Source organism: Carcharodon carcharias, chromosome 2 (assembly GCF_017639515.1).
Source record: "Carcharodon carcharias isolate sCarCar2 chromosome 2, sCarCar2.pri, whole genome shotgun sequence".
NCBI classification, from domain to species: domain Eukaryota; kingdom Metazoa; phylum Chordata; class Chondrichthyes; order Lamniformes; family Lamnidae; genus Carcharodon; species Carcharodon carcharias.
The window spans coordinates 34,241,322-34,261,524 of NC_054468.1; the positions used below are offsets into that span (position 1 = coordinate 34,241,322).

Consider the following 20,203-nt stretch of genomic DNA (forward strand, 5'->3'; position numbering starts at 1 on the left):
TCTGTCTGCCCCTCTCTCTCTCTGTCTGCCCCTCTCTCTCTCTGTCTGCCCCTCTCTCTCTCTGTCTGCCCCTCTCTCTCTCTGTCTGCCCCTCTCTCTCTCTGTCTGCCCCTCTCTCTCTCTGTCTGCCCCTCTCTCTCTCTGTCTGCCCCTCTCTCTCTCTGTCTGCCCCTCTCTCTCTCTGTCTGCCCCTCTCTCTCTCTGTCTGCCCCTCTCTCTCTCTGTCTGCCCCTCTCTCTCTCTGTCTGCCCCTCTCTCTCTCTGTCTGCCCCTCTCTCTCTCTGTCTGCCCCTCTCTCTCTCTGTCTGCCCCTCTCTCTCTCTGTCTGCCCCTCTCTCTCTCTGTCTGCCCCTCTCTCTCTCTGTCTGCCCCTCTCTCTCTCTGTCTGCCCCTCTCTCTCTCTGTCTGCCCCTCTCTCTCTCTGTCTGCCCCTCTCTCTCTCTGTCTGCCCCTCTCTCTCTCTGTCTGCCCCTCTCTCTCTCTGTCTGCCCCTCTCTCTCTCTGTCTGCCCCTCTCTCTCTCTGTCTGCCCCTCTCTCTCTCTGTCTGCCCCTCTCTCTCTCTGTCTGCCCCTCTCTCTCTCTGTCTGCCCCTCTCTCTCTCTGTCTGCCCCTCTCTCTCTCTGTCTGCCCCTCTCTCTCTCTGTCTGCCCCTCTCTCTCTCTGTCTGCCCCTCTCTCTCTCTGTCTGCCCCTCTCTCTCTCTGTCTGCCCCTCTCTCTCTCTGTCTGCCCCTCTCTCTCTCTGTCTGCCCCTCTCTCTCTCTGTCTGCCCCTCTCTCTCTCTGTCTGCCCCTCTCTCTCTCTGTCTGCCCCTCTCTCTCTCTGTCTGCCCCTCTCTCTCTCTGTCTGCCCCTCTCTCTCTCTGTCTGCCCCTCTCTCTCTCTGTCTGCCCCTCTCTCTCTCTGTCTGCCCCTCTCTCTCTCTGTCTGCCCCTCTCTCTCTCTGTCTGCCCCTCTCTCTCTCTGTCTGCCCCTCTCTCTCTCTGTCTGCCCCTCTCTCTCTCTGTCTGCCCCTCTCTCTCTCTCTCTCTCTGTCTGCCCCTCTCTCTCTCTCTCTCTCTGTCTGCCCCTCTCTCTCTCTCTCTCTGTCTGCCCCTCTCTCTCTCTCTCTCTCTCTCTGTCTGCCCCTCTCTCTCTCTCTCTCTCTCTCTGTCTGCCCCTCTCTCTCTCTCTCTCTCTCTCTGTCTGCCCCTCTCTCTCTCTCTCTCTCTCTGTCTGCCCCTCTCTCTCTCTCTCTCTCTCTCTGTCTGCCCCTCTCTCTCTCTCTCTCTCTCTCTGTCTGCCCCTCTCTCTCTCTCTCTCTCTCTCTGTCTGCCCCTCTCTCTCTCTCTCTCTCTCTCTGTCTGCCCCTCTCTCTCTCTCTCTCTCTCTCTGTCTGCCCCTCTCTCTCTCTCTCTCTCTCTCTGTCTGCCCCTCTCTCTCTCTCTCTCTCTCTCTGTCTGCCCCTCTCTCTTTCTGTTGAATTGTAAGATAAATGACAATGGAGTATCTTGTCCATAAGATGGAGTTCTAAAGGTTGCACTGGAGTATATTTACATTTCATTAAATTTTGTGTAGATTCCACACTGCATTGAAAATTTATGCTGGTGTTTCTTATAGAAACTTCAGTGTTGGCAGTCCCACACCCTCATGTTTCTGAGCCAGTAGGTGGCATTGCGAAAGAAATTCTATTTATTAACATTTCCACTGACTTGTAATAGTTCTGAAATCACCCTCATTGTTCCACCTGGTGCTGATTGTTATTTGGTTTCAGTAAATGATTTTTTAAAATTTCCTCTGGAATTTCTTCCTTCCCTTTTGTATTGATGTTTAATTTTACACACCAACTCTGTCCTAGCCATTCTGGTTTTCAGCAGAGATCCACTCTGGCCTGAACCGATGTTTTGAATAGGCACCTCACTTTTGTTTTCAAATGATTCACTTTCTAGGTTTGCTGAAGTTTTTTGTTACTAATTCTGTAATGTAATCATAGAATAATATGGCATGAGGACAAGGCCATTCTGCCCATCAAGTTTGTGCCAGCGCTTTCAATTAGCAACCCAGTTAGTCCCGCTCTGCCACTTTTTTTGAGGCACCTGAAAATATGAATATTTTTTCTTAAAAGTGTAATTTGAATTATAACTACATTTATTAAAGCTGTGCAACTATTGATCCTTCACTACCAATATCTCAAATCAGTGATATGATGCTTTCTTGCTTTTTTTCCTGAGTTCTGCCAACATTGAGAATCTCAATTCTTGGCAGCAAGGGTGGGTGCAGATTGAATACTGAACCTTCAATGCCTCATACTTCAACTAATGCATTCTGTGTTCTGTTTCAGGGCAAACTAGTATATGCCAACTATGGAACTAAAGAAGATTTTGACAGTTTGAGCAGCAACAACGTGGCAGTCAATGGCAGTGTTGTCATTGTTCGTGCGGGAAAGATTAATTTTGCTGAGAAGGTACATGTTCTGGAGAATGTTAATTAAACACAGTTAACTTAACCTTTCTTTTTGCCTGTGTTACTGGACCACATGTATCATATTTATTAATAACTTAGATGATGGGATAGAAAGCTAAATATCTAAGTTTGCTGGTGAGTCAGATAGGTGGCATTGTAAGCAGTGTATTGAGACATATTAAACTGTGGCAAATGGATTTCGATATGAAGTCATCTGCTTTCTACCTTAAAAGGACAGAGTGCACTTTAAATGTGGAAAAGCTAGAAGCAGTGGAGGTCCAAAGAGACTTTGGCATCTAGGCCCATCAATCATTAAAATGTCATGAACAGGTACAGAAAATAATCCAAAAAGCAAACGGAATGTTATCCTTTATACAAGGGGTGGAAGTCGTGGTTCAGCTATGCAAAGCCCTACTTCCACTACACCACGAATAATGTGAGCAGTTCTGCACACCATGTCTTAAGACTGATATATTGATGTTTGGAGGAAGTGTAGCATAGGTTCATCAGAATGATAGCTGGATTAAATTATGGGAAGAGATTAGACAACCTATTTCATCCAGCTCCAGTGCAGAAATTCCCCTTGTTCCTTTTTAACTGGATTGCATCATAAGTTCATCCATTTTTATTAAACTTGACTTAAATGAAATGAAATCCTCATGCAAGATCATTAGGAAGTTGAAAGTTATAATTTAAACAGCAAGTGAAGCAGAACAGTTTAGAGTCCATCTTATTCAATAAGTATTTTCATGGATACAATTATATCTTGTAAGATTAATGAACATGAATGACACTGTGAAGACCTCATACCATATAAGCATCATTTTCCTTCTATGAAGACTGGCTACATATCTAAAATTACTGTGTTTTAACTATTCTGTACAGCACAGAACTTTATACATCATTGAAAAATAAGCCTGCCTAGTCCAAAAATTACAGCCAGACTTTTCAGGAATGAAATGAAGAAACACTTACACCCTGCATGTGTAACTCTTTTGAGTACAAACCCATTTCCATCTGTTTCAGATGAAGTTACATTGTTTCATAGTTTGCCATTGTGAGATTTGAACTCTTGATCTTGGGGTTACAAACCCAGTACCATAACCACTTGGCTATTTAGGCCAAGCAAGCCTACTGCACCTGGTATTCCCAGGCAGTCTCCCATTCAAGTACTAACCAGGCCTGAGTCTGCTTAGCTTCCGAGATCAGACGAGATCGGGCGTTTTCAGACTAGTATGGCCGTAGGCCAATTCCTGTAACTCTTTCGAGTACAAACACATTTCCATCTGTTTCAGATGAAGTTACATTGTTTCATAGTTTGCCACTGTGAGATTTGAACTCTTGATCTTGGGGTTACAAGCCCAGTACCATAACCACTTAGCTATTTAGGCCAAGCACCCTGCATGTGTAGAAGTTTGGAACACTGTTCTGCAAGCAGCAATTGATGCTAGATGAAATAGTTTCAAATTTGAGGTTGATGGATTTTTATTATCCAAGGGTGTTTGGCTTTATGGGGCTATGATAGGGTTAGGTCACAGATCAGCCATGACCTTGCAGTTGAATCCTTACCATATATCCTGCCAGTTGTAAGATTCTGAATGAAATTTCAGTGAAATTCTGAATGCTTTGCATTTCTTTGGATAAATTTTGCTGGCAGCCTCTGATTTCCCCATGATGTATGAATACTGTGTTGTAAAGAACAGTGAAAATAACAATTTTTGATATGTAACCAGCCTTCAAAGGGTTGGGTGGGAGGAGAAAGAAAATTATGCCAATGTGCTATGAGGTTTTTGCATTGTCATTCATGTTCATGAATTTTGGGAAGTATAATTGTATCCAAGAAAACACGAATTGAATAAGCAGGTGGACCCTGTTAAAATTTTCTGCTTCACTTCTCTTCTAACTTCCTATTGATCTTGTGCTAGAGTTTAATTTTATATATAACTCAAGCTTAAGAAACAGACCAACTTGTGGTGCAATCTTCTTCAAAAGAACAAAGCAGATTCTGTGAACCAGGGTTGGCTGAAACACAAGGAGTTACCCTGTAACAAATATGAAGTCAGGTGATGCTGAGTAAGGTGCGTTAGCACTAGTGGTAGAATGTACAATAGTGTAAGAAATTTATAGACTTTATAACTGGTTGAGGGAATTTGTAAGGAATAAACTGGCGCATTAAGATGACAAATGGACATATTTTTAGTATTGCCATAATGTTTAAGGAAACTTATTTACAGTCAGTAAAGTCATTAATGATGCTCTAAAAATTTCTTCTGCATTCCTGTATCCAGGGAATGTACATCAGGAAATTGAATCCCAATCTGTTTTTTTCCCTATCCATTTACTCTTGAGCAGATAAACAGCACTTAACTGTTGGATACATACAGATAAGAACCAATTGACAGCAGGTGGGCTGTCCTAAGGGCACAGAAGTATTGTGGATAGATAAGGGAGGAAACTGATGTTCATAAGCTGGGAGAGGGAGGATTTTGGGCATTGAGAATTGCAAAGAACCAAAGGTAATTTGGATTCTAATCTCTGGGTCCCTTTCCCTATTAGATTTGCCCTGCACCACACACCCAAGAACACCACCTAGGAAGATCTTTCAGTAATAAATTAATATCCCACGTGATCAAAAGTTGCAAATTGATTATCTGGTGGTAGTGAAGCTATTAATAACTTTTCTTTTTAAGGTTTCTAATGCTGAGAAGATGAAAGCTGGAGGTGTTCTAATCTATCCTGATCCCAAAGATTATGATCTGAATAGAGAAATAGCTATGTTTGGACATGTAAGTATATACAGGAAAGGTAGCATGGTGATAATGGTCCTGTACTAGTAATCCTGAACTAATGCTCCGGAGAAATTAGTTCAAATCCCATCAGGGCATCTGGTGGGATTTGAATGTGATTAATTAAAAAGTTTGGAATAAAAAGATACTATCAGTAATAGTGACGATGAAACATCCGGATTGTCGTTTAAAAAACCATTTGGTTCACTAATATCCTTTTAGGGAAAGAAATCTGAGCCTGCGTGTGACTTCAGATCCATAGCACTGTGGTTATTCTTAACAACCTCTGAATAAGGGCAATTAGGAATGGGCAATAAATGCTGGTCTAGCCAGCGGCACCCACATCCAATGAATGAATTTTTAAAAATCAACCTGAAAGGCTAAAAAAAAAATTCACCCAAAAATCGAAGTTCATTATTGTCATTCATGTACAATCCAACACACTTCCTTGTAAAATGTTTATTTTCACTGTCCTTAAGTAGCCAATCATTTTGGTGGCTGTGTATCATTAACAAGTATACTTTTTCCCCCCCCAAAGGTACACTTGGGCTTAGGTGATCCCCGGACTCCTGGATTTCCGTCCTTCAATCACACACAGTTTCCCCCAACTAAATCATCAGGACTTCCTGGAATTTTATCTCACTCAATTAGTGCAAATGCTGCCATTTATCTTCTCAGGTAAATATACAATTTAGCCCAAGAAATTAGTTGTTTTTGGAAGTATTGGAAATTGTAGGCGGGATAACATACACCAAGTTACTTGCATTCCTACGGTCTTCATTTTCATTTTGACTTGATTTTCCCCTCAACTTCATTCAGTAGTTGTTGCAGCCTCTCTTTGTTAAACACAGATGACTAGAATGATCTCTGATAACGCATTCAATAATGTTTTAGAATTCTCTGTCCCTATTCAATCAGTTTCTTCAAGCAAGGTTGCTGGGACTTTTTTGTTTTTCTTGACAATGATCAGCTAACCTGGCACTGAGGAGGGTTGAACTTCAGAGCTTTCTGGTCTGCATGGTTCAGCAACATACTGCCTACTGATCTGTCAGGAGCCAGCTTTACTTATGTGACATATTTACAGCTTTAAACATGTTAGTGCAGTGGTTTGCTTAAAAACCTGTTCGTATTGCTCTCTCTATTTGTGCTGTGTATTCACGATTCTTAACCTTCTTATCAAAACTGACATTGGTTGCATTTCAGAAACGATCAGCCCTGCAGGCTTTCTATACCTAATAGGCCCATCTAGATTTACCTACTTTTGATTATGCAAAAAATATTTTAAATTGAAGTCTATGTTCTCTTAGTAACCTGTAGGGTGTCTTTTGTTTTTAGTAAAATGGGTGGTGTTGATGCTTCAATTTGGGACAGCTCGGCATCCAAACTTGGGCCAGGGTTTGCTAATGATGATGAAGAAGTAATGTTGGAAGTGAATAATGTTGAACAAGTGAGAGAAATGCACAATGTCTTTGGCGTTGTTAAGGGTTTAGAAGAATCAGGTAAGATGCCATTTAAATTTATATAATGCTAATATCTAGCAATACCTTGCTTGTGACTTTAGTTTGGCAATTTTCCAATAACCAGTGCAGATTTAGATGTGATTGTGATCTGGGCTAACTTTTATTTCTTGAATATGTAGGTTTCCCAACATAATGCACCTGCCTTCTTTAAAATCTTAGGTTTTTTTCCTTTCACTTAGATCATTATGTTGTGATTGGCGCTCAGCGTGACTCCTATGGACCTGGTGCAGCAGAGTCTGGAGTGGGAACTGCCTTGCTATTGGAGCTGTCTAGAGTCTTCTCCACGATGGTTGAAGGTGAGAATAGAGATCATTCCTGGGACATGAAAATCCAGTGGATCGTACAAGCTGTATAGGGACAAGGGTGAAATACCATGCCTGCATAAAACAATTCATGCAGAAACAGAAAATGTGTACATTATTACTAAATGTCTTGAAGGTTAAAATATTGATCCAGATGGTGAGGATATGCTTTGTTGTCACAGTTGTCAAATAATTAGTGTCCACTTTGAAAATGTTGTCTTTTAAGCGTAGATGTATGGCATAGATGATTTGAATAAATAGGAATTATAAAATCAAACTTCGGTTGGATCAAAAATACTTTCCTTTATGGAAAATCAGTTAAACTTAACATACACTTTAAGGTATAACTCCAAAATTTAAGCAAACTGCATTTGTATCCACTTTCTTCAGTTTAGCAGAATAAACATCACATGACTGCTTGTGGGTGGGGTTAGAGAAAGTCCGCAAGCCTAGTTGCTCAATTTTCTGTCTCCGTACGTTTTGCCTATGAGGAGGCTCAGTTCCATGAATGGCAGTATTGCTCCCATTTGTGAGTAGGAGAAAAGGAGCGTGGCATTGTAGCCAGATTTCACTTGGTACTCATGTGTACTTTTCAGCAACAACCACCTGGATTGCCATAGGGACTGGGAACTGCCTTCATTTTCTGCCCCCTTTCACTGTTCAGTTCCATTGCTGCAGTTGCAGACTTGACTTGAATCTGTTTACTCCACTCATATTGAAACCAGTGTGATACATATTCAGTACAATATTATTTGCATCTGTTCAGGCTACTGAGAGCCAAGTTACATGTGCATCGCAAGATACCAGATGTTTTGATGTTAACTGGTAAATTTCCTGTGGTTGTTTAATGCTGTCTGTTTTGCTACATAGATGGTTTCAGACCGAGAAGAAGCATTATCTTTGCAAGCTGGAGTGGTGGTGATTTTGGAACAATTGGAGCAACAGAGTGGCTAGAGGTAGGAAAGTTTTGAAGAATTGCTTGACCATACTGATCTTTGTGAATAGATTACTTCAAATCCACAACTGTTTGAGATGGACACCGGGTCACTCAAAACTTCTTTGTTTTATATATAAAAATATATTTTGAAATAGCTTGGTCTTATTTTTCCAATATGTTTTAAAGGAGCATTATTCCTAGCAAGTCACTCAGTTGTAACGCAGTTGCTTTAAGAAGAAAGCTGACTACCACTTCTCAGTACTAAAGGATAGTACTGTTGGTCTGCTAATGTCATCCTTATCGCAAGAACAAATACAAAAGTCAAATCTTCATTTTGAAAATATTAAAACATTGCAAAAATGTAATGGTAATGCTTTTCTTGCTCCAAAAAAATTTCCTCCATATGTTAAACATCCCCGTGCGTTCTATCTAGTCTTTCTCATTTGGGTGAACACAAAAAAATTTAATTTCTACTGGGTTTGTGCATTGTGTTTGTAAAACAGCAGTAAAATGAGCATTCTGTTTAATTCACCAACGCCCAAGTGCTTGCCCTTGCTCTTGTTGAAAAATTGCTTTTGAGTCTCATTTGCTTTTAGGAACTTCAGTGTAACAAAGTTAAGGGGAGACAGTGACATAGTAATAATGCTACTGAACTAGTAAATCAGAGGCTCAAGCTAATGCCCTGGGGACATGGATTGAAATCTCACCACAGCAGCTGGTGGAATTTGAATTCAATTAACAAAATCTTGAATATAAAGCTAATCTCAGTAATAGTGACCATGAAGCTATCATCAATTGTTGTAAAAACCCATCTGCCACCCTTATCCGGTCTGGCCAATGTGGTTGACTTTTTACTGCCCTTTGAACTGAAATGGCCTAGCAAGCCGCTTGGTTCGAGGGCAACTAGGGATGGGCAACAAATCCTGGCCTTGCCAGTGATGCCCACACCCCATGAAAGGATAAAGAAAAAAATAAAAGCTTTATTTATTGGAATCTTCTGAGCACATGTTAATAGATAGGCAAGTGGAGAGTATCCCATCACACTCTTGACTTATGGCTTGTAGATGGTGGGCAGGCTTTTGGGAGTCAGGGGGTGAGTTACCCACCGCAGGATTCCTACCCTCTGACCTGCTCTTGTAGCTGCAGTATTTATATGACTAGTCCAGTTCAGTTTCTGGTCAATGGTAACCCCCCAGGATGTTGATAGTGGGGGATTCAGTGACGGTAATGCCATTGATTGTCAAGGGCGGATGGTTAGATTCTCACTTGTGTGGCACGAATGTTATTTGCCACTTGTCAGACTAAGCCTGGATGTTGTCCAGGCCTTGCTGCATTTGTACGCGGACTGCTTCAGTATCTGAAGAGTCACGAATGGTGCTAAACATTGTACGATCATCAGCGAACATCCCCTCTTCTGGCCTTATGATGGAAGGAAAGTCATTGAAGCAGCTGAAGATTGTTGAGCCTAGAACAGTACCCTGAGTAATTCCTGTTGTAATGTCCTGGAACTTAATTTTTGGACTATGACTGGCAGACCTGGCCCAAAGTTTTCATTTTAAGCTGCCATTTCTAGTACATCATCTAGGAAATGGGGATAGGGGAGCACTTGGCATATGGAGGGATGGTAAGATATTAACTTTTGAAAGGTATCTAATCCCCATAATAATACTTAAGGAGATCTCTGCCATTTGTATTGTCCATTTTGTGAATAGAGTGGTGAGGGATGTAAACAAGAAAGCAGGCTTTGCCTTGGGATGTCACCATAAGTCAGTTTAACTGATGTCCTTTCCCTTCAGGGATACATGTCTGTGTTGCATCTGAAGGTCTGTGCCTACTTTAGCCTTGACAGAGCAGTGCTGGGTAAGTCAACAATGTTGTTTCGTTCTTGAGAGTAAATAAATGGGTAAGCATTGTTGAAAAATTGGTTCTTCAGCATTTGAACCTGCCTGGTGCTGAGCTGGATTGTTGGATGGCATATTGCACTGAGGTTAGATGAGAGGAATTTCATTGCGATCTGTTAGTTAATCCTAGGGTAGCATGTATTGTGTAGAGGGCATATCCCAAACGCATTTTGGAAGTGAATTAATTGTGTTGTTTGACCTGCAAAGAGCAAAGTACATTTATAATGACTTCATTAATTGGCTCAGTAGGCAGAACATCAGTAACCTCTGGTCATTCATATTTAAAACTGGATGGTGAATATTCTCATCCTCTTGACTTTGAAGTACCACAGATGTGACTGGTCTTGTGTTTGCTTGACATGCACCGTTGTGACGAAGAGTAGTTGCGGCTGAAACCTGATAACTCATAAATGATGAATCATATATAGCCTTCTGTGTGCTTCTGTACCATGCTGTATCAGACCACATCTTGTATTTGTTAATAAGCTTTAAACGCAGCCAGTAAATTTTTTTATTCCCAATTTTTATAGCAGGGGAGCAGAAGGTAAGATGTTGACTTATGCAGTATATACAAATATTGACCAGGGTTGTAGTAATACTCTCTGGGAATCTCAATACCTTCACATTAGGAAGACATATTTGAGTACTTGGTAGTAAAAGGGCGGGAGGGTGGAAACCAGATTCGAACTAAATCTTAACAGTGCCGGTTGCCTGATGGAAATAACATCCTCTTATTTATCTGATGCTTCTTTCCTCCTTTCCCCATCCAAATCTACATTTGAGAAACTTCCTAAGCTCCTGTGTTCTGTTGTAATGTTTTAATTGAAAATTTGAGATAGTCATCACCTGCATTAAGCCAGCCACCATTTGACATTTTAATGGGTTAAGGTGATCAATACAGAAATCTGCCTGTTTATATTTTCATCTTTCTGCAGCCAACTCCAAAATATATTTATAGTCTTGCTTAGGTTTTTTGTTCTAGTTCCGATTGAACATGGTTCCACGGCACAAAATGATGTGACAGCCATTCCCAGTTTTCTTTAGAGCATAAAAGTAAAATAGACCATTTTCATTCAAAAGACAATTAACGCTGAGGAAGGCCATGGAGGACCAATCAGCCCATCTTAATTCATTCTTCAAAAAGTTCTTTTGGATGCGACAAGGGCATCTTAAATAGTTCCTCACACGGTGCCAGAGTTTTTGCTCCCACTACTTCATCTAGTTGTACATTTCATACCCTGAACACTGGAAAATGTACTAACATTGGTCATTAACTTTTTAATGTTCTATACCTTTATTTCCCTGTCTTGTTCTTGCAATTTAATTGGAAATAACACTGTAGACTGACCCTGTTTCTATTCTTCTATGGGCCTTGTACATCATTAGCAATTCTGATTCTTTTCCTGGGTGAAGTCCAAGTCCCTCCTGTCTTTCCACAGGACACAAACCTGTTTAGGTTTGAAGCTCTCCTTTGCATTTGCCTTTGCCTCCAGTGACCAAAATTTGATGTGGAATTCATAATTGCGGTCTGGCCATAAAAATGTACAGTTTGATTATGACTTCCTTTTACTGTTTTGGTTCAGTTCTATTGACTTTGTTTATTGCTGCTCTGCATTGATTGGACATGTTGAATGCCTGATTTGGTTAAAATCTAGTAAATTTCATAACTCGTTCAAATTAATCTTTTCTCAGTGCCATTCCTGGTCTCCCATTTTTCTTGCATTATTTTAACTCTTGTCTACCGTTGCTATGTGCACACAAGTATTTCGTCTAGCAATAACTATCCCACTTGCCTCCTTTGAATTCACTGCAGCTCCTAGTCTGGAATCAGTCTATAGATTTAATCCATTTGCATTGAGATTGAGTCCAGCTCAGTGATATAAATTGAAACAGTGGTGAATCACACACCAAGCCTTGGGCACCTCAAGCAATACTTCTTCCCACCCTGACATAACTTCTGTAGCCATTTTGCATTTGTTTTCTACCTTCAGCCAATTTCATATCTATTTCCGCAAAATACCTGAATCTTTGGTTAATTTAAAGTCTTTCATGTAAGATTCACTTATATTTTTCCCACCTTCTCTTTTAGTCCCACAAGTTTTGTTGTTGTGGCTTTTATATTATGGATTTGGCTAGTTTAAAAGAATCGACTTTCCCTGGGCTTCTGACTTCAATGTATGGGATCTTTAGAATTGTAATAAGTATGAAAAGGCGCACTACCTTCTACTGAAATTGATACAGAATTGACGTTTGGGATCTCTGTACTGGATGTGAGTCTTTTCATAATCAAAAGTGCTAAGTTAATGGTTCATTTTTTTTAAAAAGTGCAGTTACTTCCTTATTTGATTCAACCAGCAGCGGGTAAAGAGGAGGGATGATTTTATTGAAATGTGTTCGCAGTTTTTCAGTCAGGAGCTCAGAATTTTTTCAGTGAGAATCTAAACTCTGTTTGAGAAGCTTCTTGGGTAAAATTTTTGCCAGTGGCTTTGAATTGATTTTGAAGGAAAATCTTAAGTGGATTTGAGCACAAGTTGAGAGATTTGTCTGAAGTGAGTTAATCATGGTCTATGTTCTGTTCCAGGAGATGATAACTTCAAAATGTTTGGCAGTTCCATGTTGCACGATCTAATTCAAAGAACTATTTCAATGGTAAGAATTAAGTTTAATGTGGATTTAATGTAGCCTTTTTAATGTTTTCAAGACTGCATCTGCTGCCTTTAATTTCAAGGGGCCTGAACTATGACTATGAATTTGACAGTAATGCTGCTTAGGATGGTGCCAAGCAAGTACAAGGCACTCAAAGACCCCGACTGCCTTCTTGACTGATTTAATAAAAACGTTTGGGGTTTTGAGCATGCTATATATTTTTAATAAGAGCTAATATTAACTGCCACAAAGATGTTGCCTGAATACATCTTAAAGATGATCCTATTTAAATCAATGTTGCTCAATCTGAAGTCTTTGCACTTTTGATGGAACAGTACACTAAAGTAAAGATATGTAACATCTCTCTTGGCCATTCTTGAATGAAACTGCCCATTTCACTTAAAATGAGTTTGTCAGAGTTTTCATGCTAAATGATGCAATCATAAGAAATAGGAGCAGGAGTAGGCCAGTCAGCCCTTCAGTCTTCCTTTACCATTTGATAAAATCTTGGCTGATATGATTGTGGCCTTAATTTCACTTTCTTGCCTGTCTCTTTCTCCCCCCCCGCCAAACAACTCTTAACTCCCTTGTTGATCAAAAGTCTGTCTAACTCAGCCTTGAATATATTCAATGGCCCAGTCTCCACTGCTCTTTGTGGAAGACGATTCCAAAGTTTAACAACCCTCAGAGAAGAAATTCCTCCTCGTTTAATTTTTAAACTATGCCCCCTAGGTCTCGATTTCCCCATGAGAGGAAACATCCTCCCAGGGTCTACCCTGTCAGGCCCCTTCAGAATTTTGTATGTTTCAACAAGATCACCCCGCATTCTTCTAAGCTCCAATGAGCATAGGCCCAACTTGCTCAACCTTTTCTCAAAAGACAACCTTTTTATCTTGGGAATCAGCCTAGTGAACCTTCTGAACTGCTTCCAATGCAAGTATATCCCTCCTTAAGTAATGAGATGAAATCTATACATTGTACTCCAGGTTTGGTTTCACCAATGCCCTATACAGTTGTTGTAACACTTTCCTACTTTTATACTCCATCCCCCTTGCAATAAAGGCCAAAGTTTCATTTGCCTTCCTAATTACTAGGTGTATCTGCATGCTAACTTTTTGTGATTCATACACAAGGACACCCAGATGCTTCTGTACCACCAAGCTCTGCAGGCACTCTCCATTTAAGTAGTATGCTGTGTTTTTATTTCTGCCGGAGTTGACAAGTTTGCATTTCCTCACAATATTCTCTGTCTGCCAGTATTTTTCCCACTCACTCAAGCTATCTATATCCCTTTGCAAACTATTTGTATTCTCCTCACCACTTGCTTTCCTGCCTACCTTTGTATCTTCAGATTTGACTACATTACAGTCTGTTCCTTCATCCAAATCAGTAACATAAATTGTAAGTAGTTGAGGCCCCAGTTTTGATCCCTGTGACACTCCATTAGTTACAGCTTGCCAACCTGAAAACAACATGTTTACTCCTATCGATGCTAACATATCACCACGAGCACTTATCTTGTGCAGTAACCTTTCATGTGGCACCTTATTGAATGCCCTTTGGAAATCCAAAAACACCATGGGCTGGATTTTGGTTAGGCGGGGTGGGGGTTTCTGTTTAAAAAAAATAGCAGGCGGCTAGCTCACCGCCTTCCCATTGTGAAGATGGATGGGTTTTTAAATATTTTTGGGGATATGATGGTATTCTGTAAAGAAGGCTGTGAGTATGTGTGTCCATAATTAATTAAACTGGGGGAAGGTTAGTAAAGATGTCTGGGAACTGAGTGATGAAAGGTAAAGGAGCTAGATACATGCATTTGTAATGAGACTCTCTGGTGAGGTGGATTTACAAGTAAATTAGTTGGGTTTTAAATTTGCATTGCGTGATAGGTAGGAACTTTTTTTTTGCTTTCTGGCAAATTCACACTTCTTTGGCATATTACTGACACCTGCTGTCAAGAGTTTACTGACTTTTCCAACTTAAAGGTTTCATAACTAAACAAGGGAGTTATTCAATTTAATTTGACCTGAAAGTGGAGGCAATAGGAAAATCTAAGATTTTTATATTTTGGAAAAGTTGTGTTCAAAGAAGTGCTTAGAACGATGGAGTTTGAGATGAAAGGGGAAAAGGATATTTAAGGAAAGATGTTTAACTGAGTTGTGGTAGCTGTGTGGATAAGATGTCCTGAGACCAGCTCTGTGCTGAGAAAAGTTGTGAATTTGAAGCCGCCACCCAGTCTCAAGCCACCAAAGTCTTTGTTTTCAGAAAGCAGCCTATTTATGAACCTCCTTTGATTTTTACAGCAGAGTGGAAGAGAGTGAGAAGTTATGTGGTATATATACCTTTTACTAAAGTGACAGCTTTTGTCTTGGCTAATATTACTGGGTTTTTATGGTTAATTTCTATAAGGGAGCTGTTGCCAAGTAGTTTACTTGTGTGTTCTGACCAAGCATTTTCTTCTTGGGCGGTGGGGGGAATGTTTTGTAAAGCTGTTTGAACTGTGAGACTTTAATCTTGAGTGCTTTAGTTTTTTTTCCTTTCATTAATCTTTTAATTTTAAAATCCTAAACTTGCTACTGGGATTCTATGCTTCTGGGATCAGTAGCTTTTCTCCCTCATTCTCGAAATACAAAAAAAGGCTTATGATCAGTAAGACAGGTTACCTTCTGGGATTTGGCTTATTCAGCAAATAACATCGGCAGTGGTTGTAACACCCCCTGACCCAGTCCGCATAAAACAGTAGGTGGGCAGGTGCTGAAATTGGCAGCTTGCCCACAGTTTTTTTTAATATTAACAGGCAATTGAACTTGTTAACATGTCAGTTGACCTGAATGTTATTCAGCCCACACCATAATATGGTTGGTGTGGGCAGGTAGTAGTGAGAGCCATTTTTAAAACAGCTTTTTGAAAAAGCTGTGAAGGAAGGGGTGTGGTGGGGATGGGTGGGTCACATTAGGGTCAGAGCAGGGGTGTTGGCTTGTTGCTACCTTTTTGGGGGTTGGGGAGGTGAGCCCCAGTTGCGCAAACCACCCTAGTCTGATGCTGCTGGCTTGGACCCTCCCCCAACCACCCCCCGATACTTCCTGACACCAATCTGCCTCGCCTGCTTGTGCAAAACTTGGAGCCTTTGGAGGCATCAGAAATCCAGGACAAACTGCATCTTGGGAAGGTCTGACCCAGGACAGGATGAAAGGCAAAATTATGGGGCAGTTAGCTACCCTGCCCGGGAATTAGCTGGGTCCAGATGTTATGGCTGCCTTCATCCTGGGGCCTACTCGAAGTCCCAGCAACGTCCACTACTCAGTTCTGGTGCTGCTAGGGCTGCCAGCCAATCAGATTGGTCGGCAGCTCTTGGGGGTGGGACTTCATTGAGAGGCACAAGTCCCACTCACTACTCGTTTAGCCCGCTGGCAGCATGTTATCACTGTAGAGAGACTGAAGTCGCTTGGTTGGCATCCAAGTTTTGCAATGTGAGGTTGGGCAATATGGCCCACACCCAATACCCCCTGTAAAATTCAGCCCTGCTAATCTAATGGTACCCCTTTATCCACCCTGTTTGTTACATCCTTAAAGCACTCTTAAATTTGTCAAACATGATTTCCCTTTCACAAAACCATGTTGACTTTGCCAGATTGTATTATGATTTTCTAAATGTCCCTTCTAGCATCTCCTTAATAATGGATTCCAGCATTTCCCTGATTAAACTAACTGGCTTATAGCTGCTTGCTTCCTGCCTCCCTCCTCTCCTGAATACTAGTGTTACATTTTCTGTTTTCCAATATGCTGGGACCTTTCCAGAACCTAGGGAATTTTAGAAGATTACAACCAATGCATCCACTATCTCTGCTGCAACTTCCTTTAAGATGCAAGCCATAAGGTTCCCAGGACTTATCAGCCTTTGGACCCATTAGTTTTCCTAGACTTTTTTACTCTAATGGTAGTATTTGTTTTAAATTCTCCCCTCCCTTTTGCCTCTGTTTCCTAATATTCTTGGGATGCTTTCTGTGATTTCTGCTATGGACACTAATAGTAAATACTTGTTTTAAGTCTCTGCCATTTCCTTGTTTTCCATTATTAATTCCCTGACTCACCCTCTAACGGATCAATGCTTACTTTAGCTACTCTGTTCCTTTTCGTATTTTTGTAAAAGCTTTTATTGTCTGTTTTTATATTTGCTAGTTTTTCTTGCATAATCAATTTCTGCCTCTTATTGTTTTTGTTATCCTTTGCTGGTTTCTAAAATATTCCCAATCTTCTGGGCTACCACTAATCTTTACAGCATTTTACATCTTTTCTTTCAATTTGATATCATCATTAACTTTAGTTGACTGCAGATAGTGCATCTTTTTCATAGCAGCTCTCTTTCTCAGTGGAGTATATGTTTGAGAGTTTTGAAATCTCTCCTTAAATGTCTGCCACTGCTTCTCTACTGTCCTACCAATTATTCTTGTAGTTGTCTTAATTAAACCCAGACTGTAGTTTCAAACCCAAATTTCTCACTCAGACTGAATGTGAAACTCTGTCATATGATCACCCTTACCTAGAGGATCATTCATTTTTGAGGTCATTCGTTAATCCTGTCACATTACACCTTACCAGGTCTGAAATAGCCTATTTTCTGATTGTGTCCAGACGTATTGTTCAAAGAAACTGCCTGGAATACACTTTATGAACTCTCCCTCGAGCTACTTTTGCCAATTTCATTTGTCCAATCTAAATAAAGGCTAAAATCTTCCATGAATTATTGCAGTAGCTTTCTTACAAGCCCCCATTATTGCTTAATTTATATTCTGTCCTACAGTATGGCTACTGTCATGGGGCCCATAAACTACTCCCACCAGTGACTTTCCTTTGCTTTTTCTTTTCTCCACCCAATTGATTCTACATTTTGATCCTTTAGACTAAGATCGTTTCTGACTATTCACTAAATGGGGAATGAAAGACTGCTATGTGTTATGCTCATTGTTTTGTTGACTCGATTTTTAAATATACAATATTTGGCAAGAGTGAGAGTCTGAATTGGCTATGCTGTTGCACTAGTTTTGAAGCTGTTTTCATGAAGTCAAGTGCAGATTTTAAGTAACAAATTTGTATTTAGAAATATATTGATATTAAACTTCAGTTTTTTATCTCTCAAACCCAATCTTTTGCTTCCAACAGGTAAATAGCCCTTCATCACCTGGACAAACTATCTATGAAAGGGCAGGTGCTGACAACTGGTTGAAAGCAGCGTAAGTTGTTCTGCATACCATCTGCTCAGTTTAGCAGTGATTTTTTTTATTCACTTGGTCATGTTTTTTCTTTCCCACTGGGAAACCTTAAACTCTGGCCCAGTTAATCTACCTGCCTCCAAATGGTAAAGCGGAGTTATTTAAAAATCCCAGAGGGAAACTTTAAACAAGTGTCATAACCTATAATTTTAAGTGTTATGTTTGAGATGCAATTCTAAATTCAGGAACCAGACCATCAGTTCTTATTGAAACATTTTATTTATTTACGTAGATTAAAATATACTTGTATGTACACATGGCTACAAATTACTACTATGATAACTTTTAACTTCTCAAACTTCTCTCCATTAAGGCAACAGCAACCCATTGGCTTAACCAGAACCCAGGCAAAGCATTTTCACCGTATAAATTCAAAATGAGGTTCTTTTCATTGTGGAGCCAGTTGGAGGCTTGCAGCTGCCTTTTGATCTTACATTGCCTCTGCTCTGCACACCACATCTGAAAACTGCTGAAGTTATACCTACCACCACTGAATTCAAATTCTCATTGTCTTACCAGCCTCTTTGAACTTCACCTTTTAACAATGAAACCCCTTTCATAATACCAATTTTATTAGTAATATAAACTTATGGCTTGGCATCTGCTAGATAGACGTCAAGTTTTCACCCCACTTCCTGAACACTTTTCAAAAAATGTAAATTCACTCTGCCTCTCTGTTTACATCTCAAAGCACCCAGACTAGCTGGCATTAATCCAATTAAGAGAGATCCATAGACTAAACATCTATTTTAAAATAAAAATATTTTCCAAAATATTATATGCATTAATAGCTTCATGACATGTAGTAAAAGTAATTAAAGTACCAATTAAAGTGTTGCTTATTGCAGTTTTCAGCCAATACCTATGGATACTAGTGTTTATGCATTCTTGGCAATTGGTGGGATCCCAGCTATTGGACTGAGTTTTACTGAGGTAAGTGGACTCTGAAATTACTGCTGAGAGATAGATCTAGTTTGCGTTACAACTCCAATGATGCCAAGTGAAAGTTTGTTAATATATATATTTTGGGTAGACATTTACTGCCCCACCAAGTGGGGAAAAATTGTGCTGAGGGGTTTTGTCAGTGTTGAGAGAACCATGGGCTCTGGGAGGCAGTAAAACATTTTTTAAATTATCTCGTGGGACTGTCATTTTTGGCAGGGCAGTCTATCTCTGCAAACAGTCTTAGCAAAGCCAAATAAGTAGAGGTGCCCCTCGTGCCCAATATTAAGGGCACTGATGAGGTGACTGCATTGTATATTTGTATTTCCTTCATTTGTTGTAAAGTGGGTGCTTATTTGAGGGTAGGCTTATTATGCATCCACTCCTGAATATGCTAGAACTTGATGAGCAGAGCCCTGCCAGTTTGAGATTCCACCCCAAATTTTCCTTCCCTCTTGCCAGAATGCTGGCATCCTAAGGAATTTTGAGGCTCTGGTGGTTCTCTATCCAATTTGCAAATTAATTGCAGGGAAGACATTTGTCTTTACTTGCTCTTGGGGACATGAAGGAAAGCTTTTTTATGCAGTGAGTGTTTAGGATCCGGAATGCACCACCTTAGAGTATGGTGGGGACAGATTCAACCAGATCTTTCAAAAGGGAATTGGATAATTATCTGAAGAGATTTGCAGGACACGGGGGAAACGGCAGGGGAGTGGCACTAATGGAGTTGTTTTTGCAGAGAGCTTGTGTGCATATGATGGGCTGAATGACAGCATTCTGTGCTGTAACCATTCGATGATTCTGTTGTTTCTTTTTGAGATTGTGAATCTTTTGCTTTGTTAAATGTGACTTTGTGAAACAAATTACACTGACCATGTTGGTTCAGAACCCTGTGAAACATTTCAGTCTGCCAAATGTTTTCTAGGGAGTCCCAAGTAAGAAATTGCAGTAATTTGCTACATCCAATGAGATTTTACAAAATCAGGCCAAATTAATAATGGTGAAATCAGACTTCCAGTGTTGAAAAACTCGGTTGACAGTTATTTTCAGTAATCTTGTGGGTATCTGCTACTAATTTCTATCACTTGAAGCCAGAGCCTTAGAAGTGTATTTATACATTCAGCATTTCTAATTGGTCATTTTGGTTGCAGAATAAAAATTACCCATTAAATACTGAAGAGGACACAGTGAACACTCTCTCCAGGTTTACTAATGATAAACTAGAGGCTGTCAGTCGTACTGTGGCAGAAGTCATCGGAATTGCTGTGTTAAAGCTAATCCATCACCATCAACTTCCACTTGATTACCAGAAATACGCTAATGATTTGTTGACCTACACTACTGATATTCAAAACTATGCATCAGAGCTGCAGGTAAACAAAAATTATATAAAATCTTTCCTGTCTGTTGGTGGCTGGTAGAAATATGAACTGAAGAAGTACATGAAGATGTCTATTTC

General features: G+C 40.2%; 1 protein-coding gene and 1 non-coding gene across 4 annotated transcripts in view; one reads left to right on the top strand and one right to left on the bottom strand.

Moving 5' to 3' along the window:
- LOC121269667 (transferrin receptor protein 1-like) overlaps positions 1-20,203 on the top strand; it is a 61,028-nt gene that overhangs the window by 33,033 nt on the left and 7,792 nt on the right. For all 3 annotated transcript variants that reach the window (XM_041174464.1, XM_041174479.1, XM_041174473.1), the window contains exons 7-17: positions 2,319-2,441; positions 5,131-5,226; positions 5,765-5,904; positions 6,562-6,725; positions 6,926-7,042; positions 7,919-8,004; positions 9,782-9,845; positions 12,468-12,535; positions 17,693-17,763; positions 18,651-18,735; positions 19,896-20,117. In XM_041174464.1, the coding sequence (XP_041030398.1) occupies positions 2,319-2,441; positions 5,131-5,226; positions 5,765-5,904; positions 6,562-6,725; positions 6,926-7,042; positions 7,919-8,004; positions 9,782-9,845; positions 12,468-12,535; positions 17,693-17,763; positions 18,651-18,735; positions 19,896-20,117 (1,236 nt within the window). The remainder of the gene's footprint in view (positions 1-2,318; positions 2,442-5,130; positions 5,227-5,764; positions 5,905-6,561; positions 6,726-6,925; positions 7,043-7,918; positions 8,005-9,781; positions 9,846-12,467; positions 12,536-17,692; positions 17,764-18,650; positions 18,736-19,895; positions 20,118-20,203) is intronic.
- Positions 3,569-3,687, bottom strand: LOC121275560. Its single transcript, XR_005942515.1, has one exon. It is a non-coding gene; the product is annotated as a 5S ribosomal RNA (ribosomal RNA).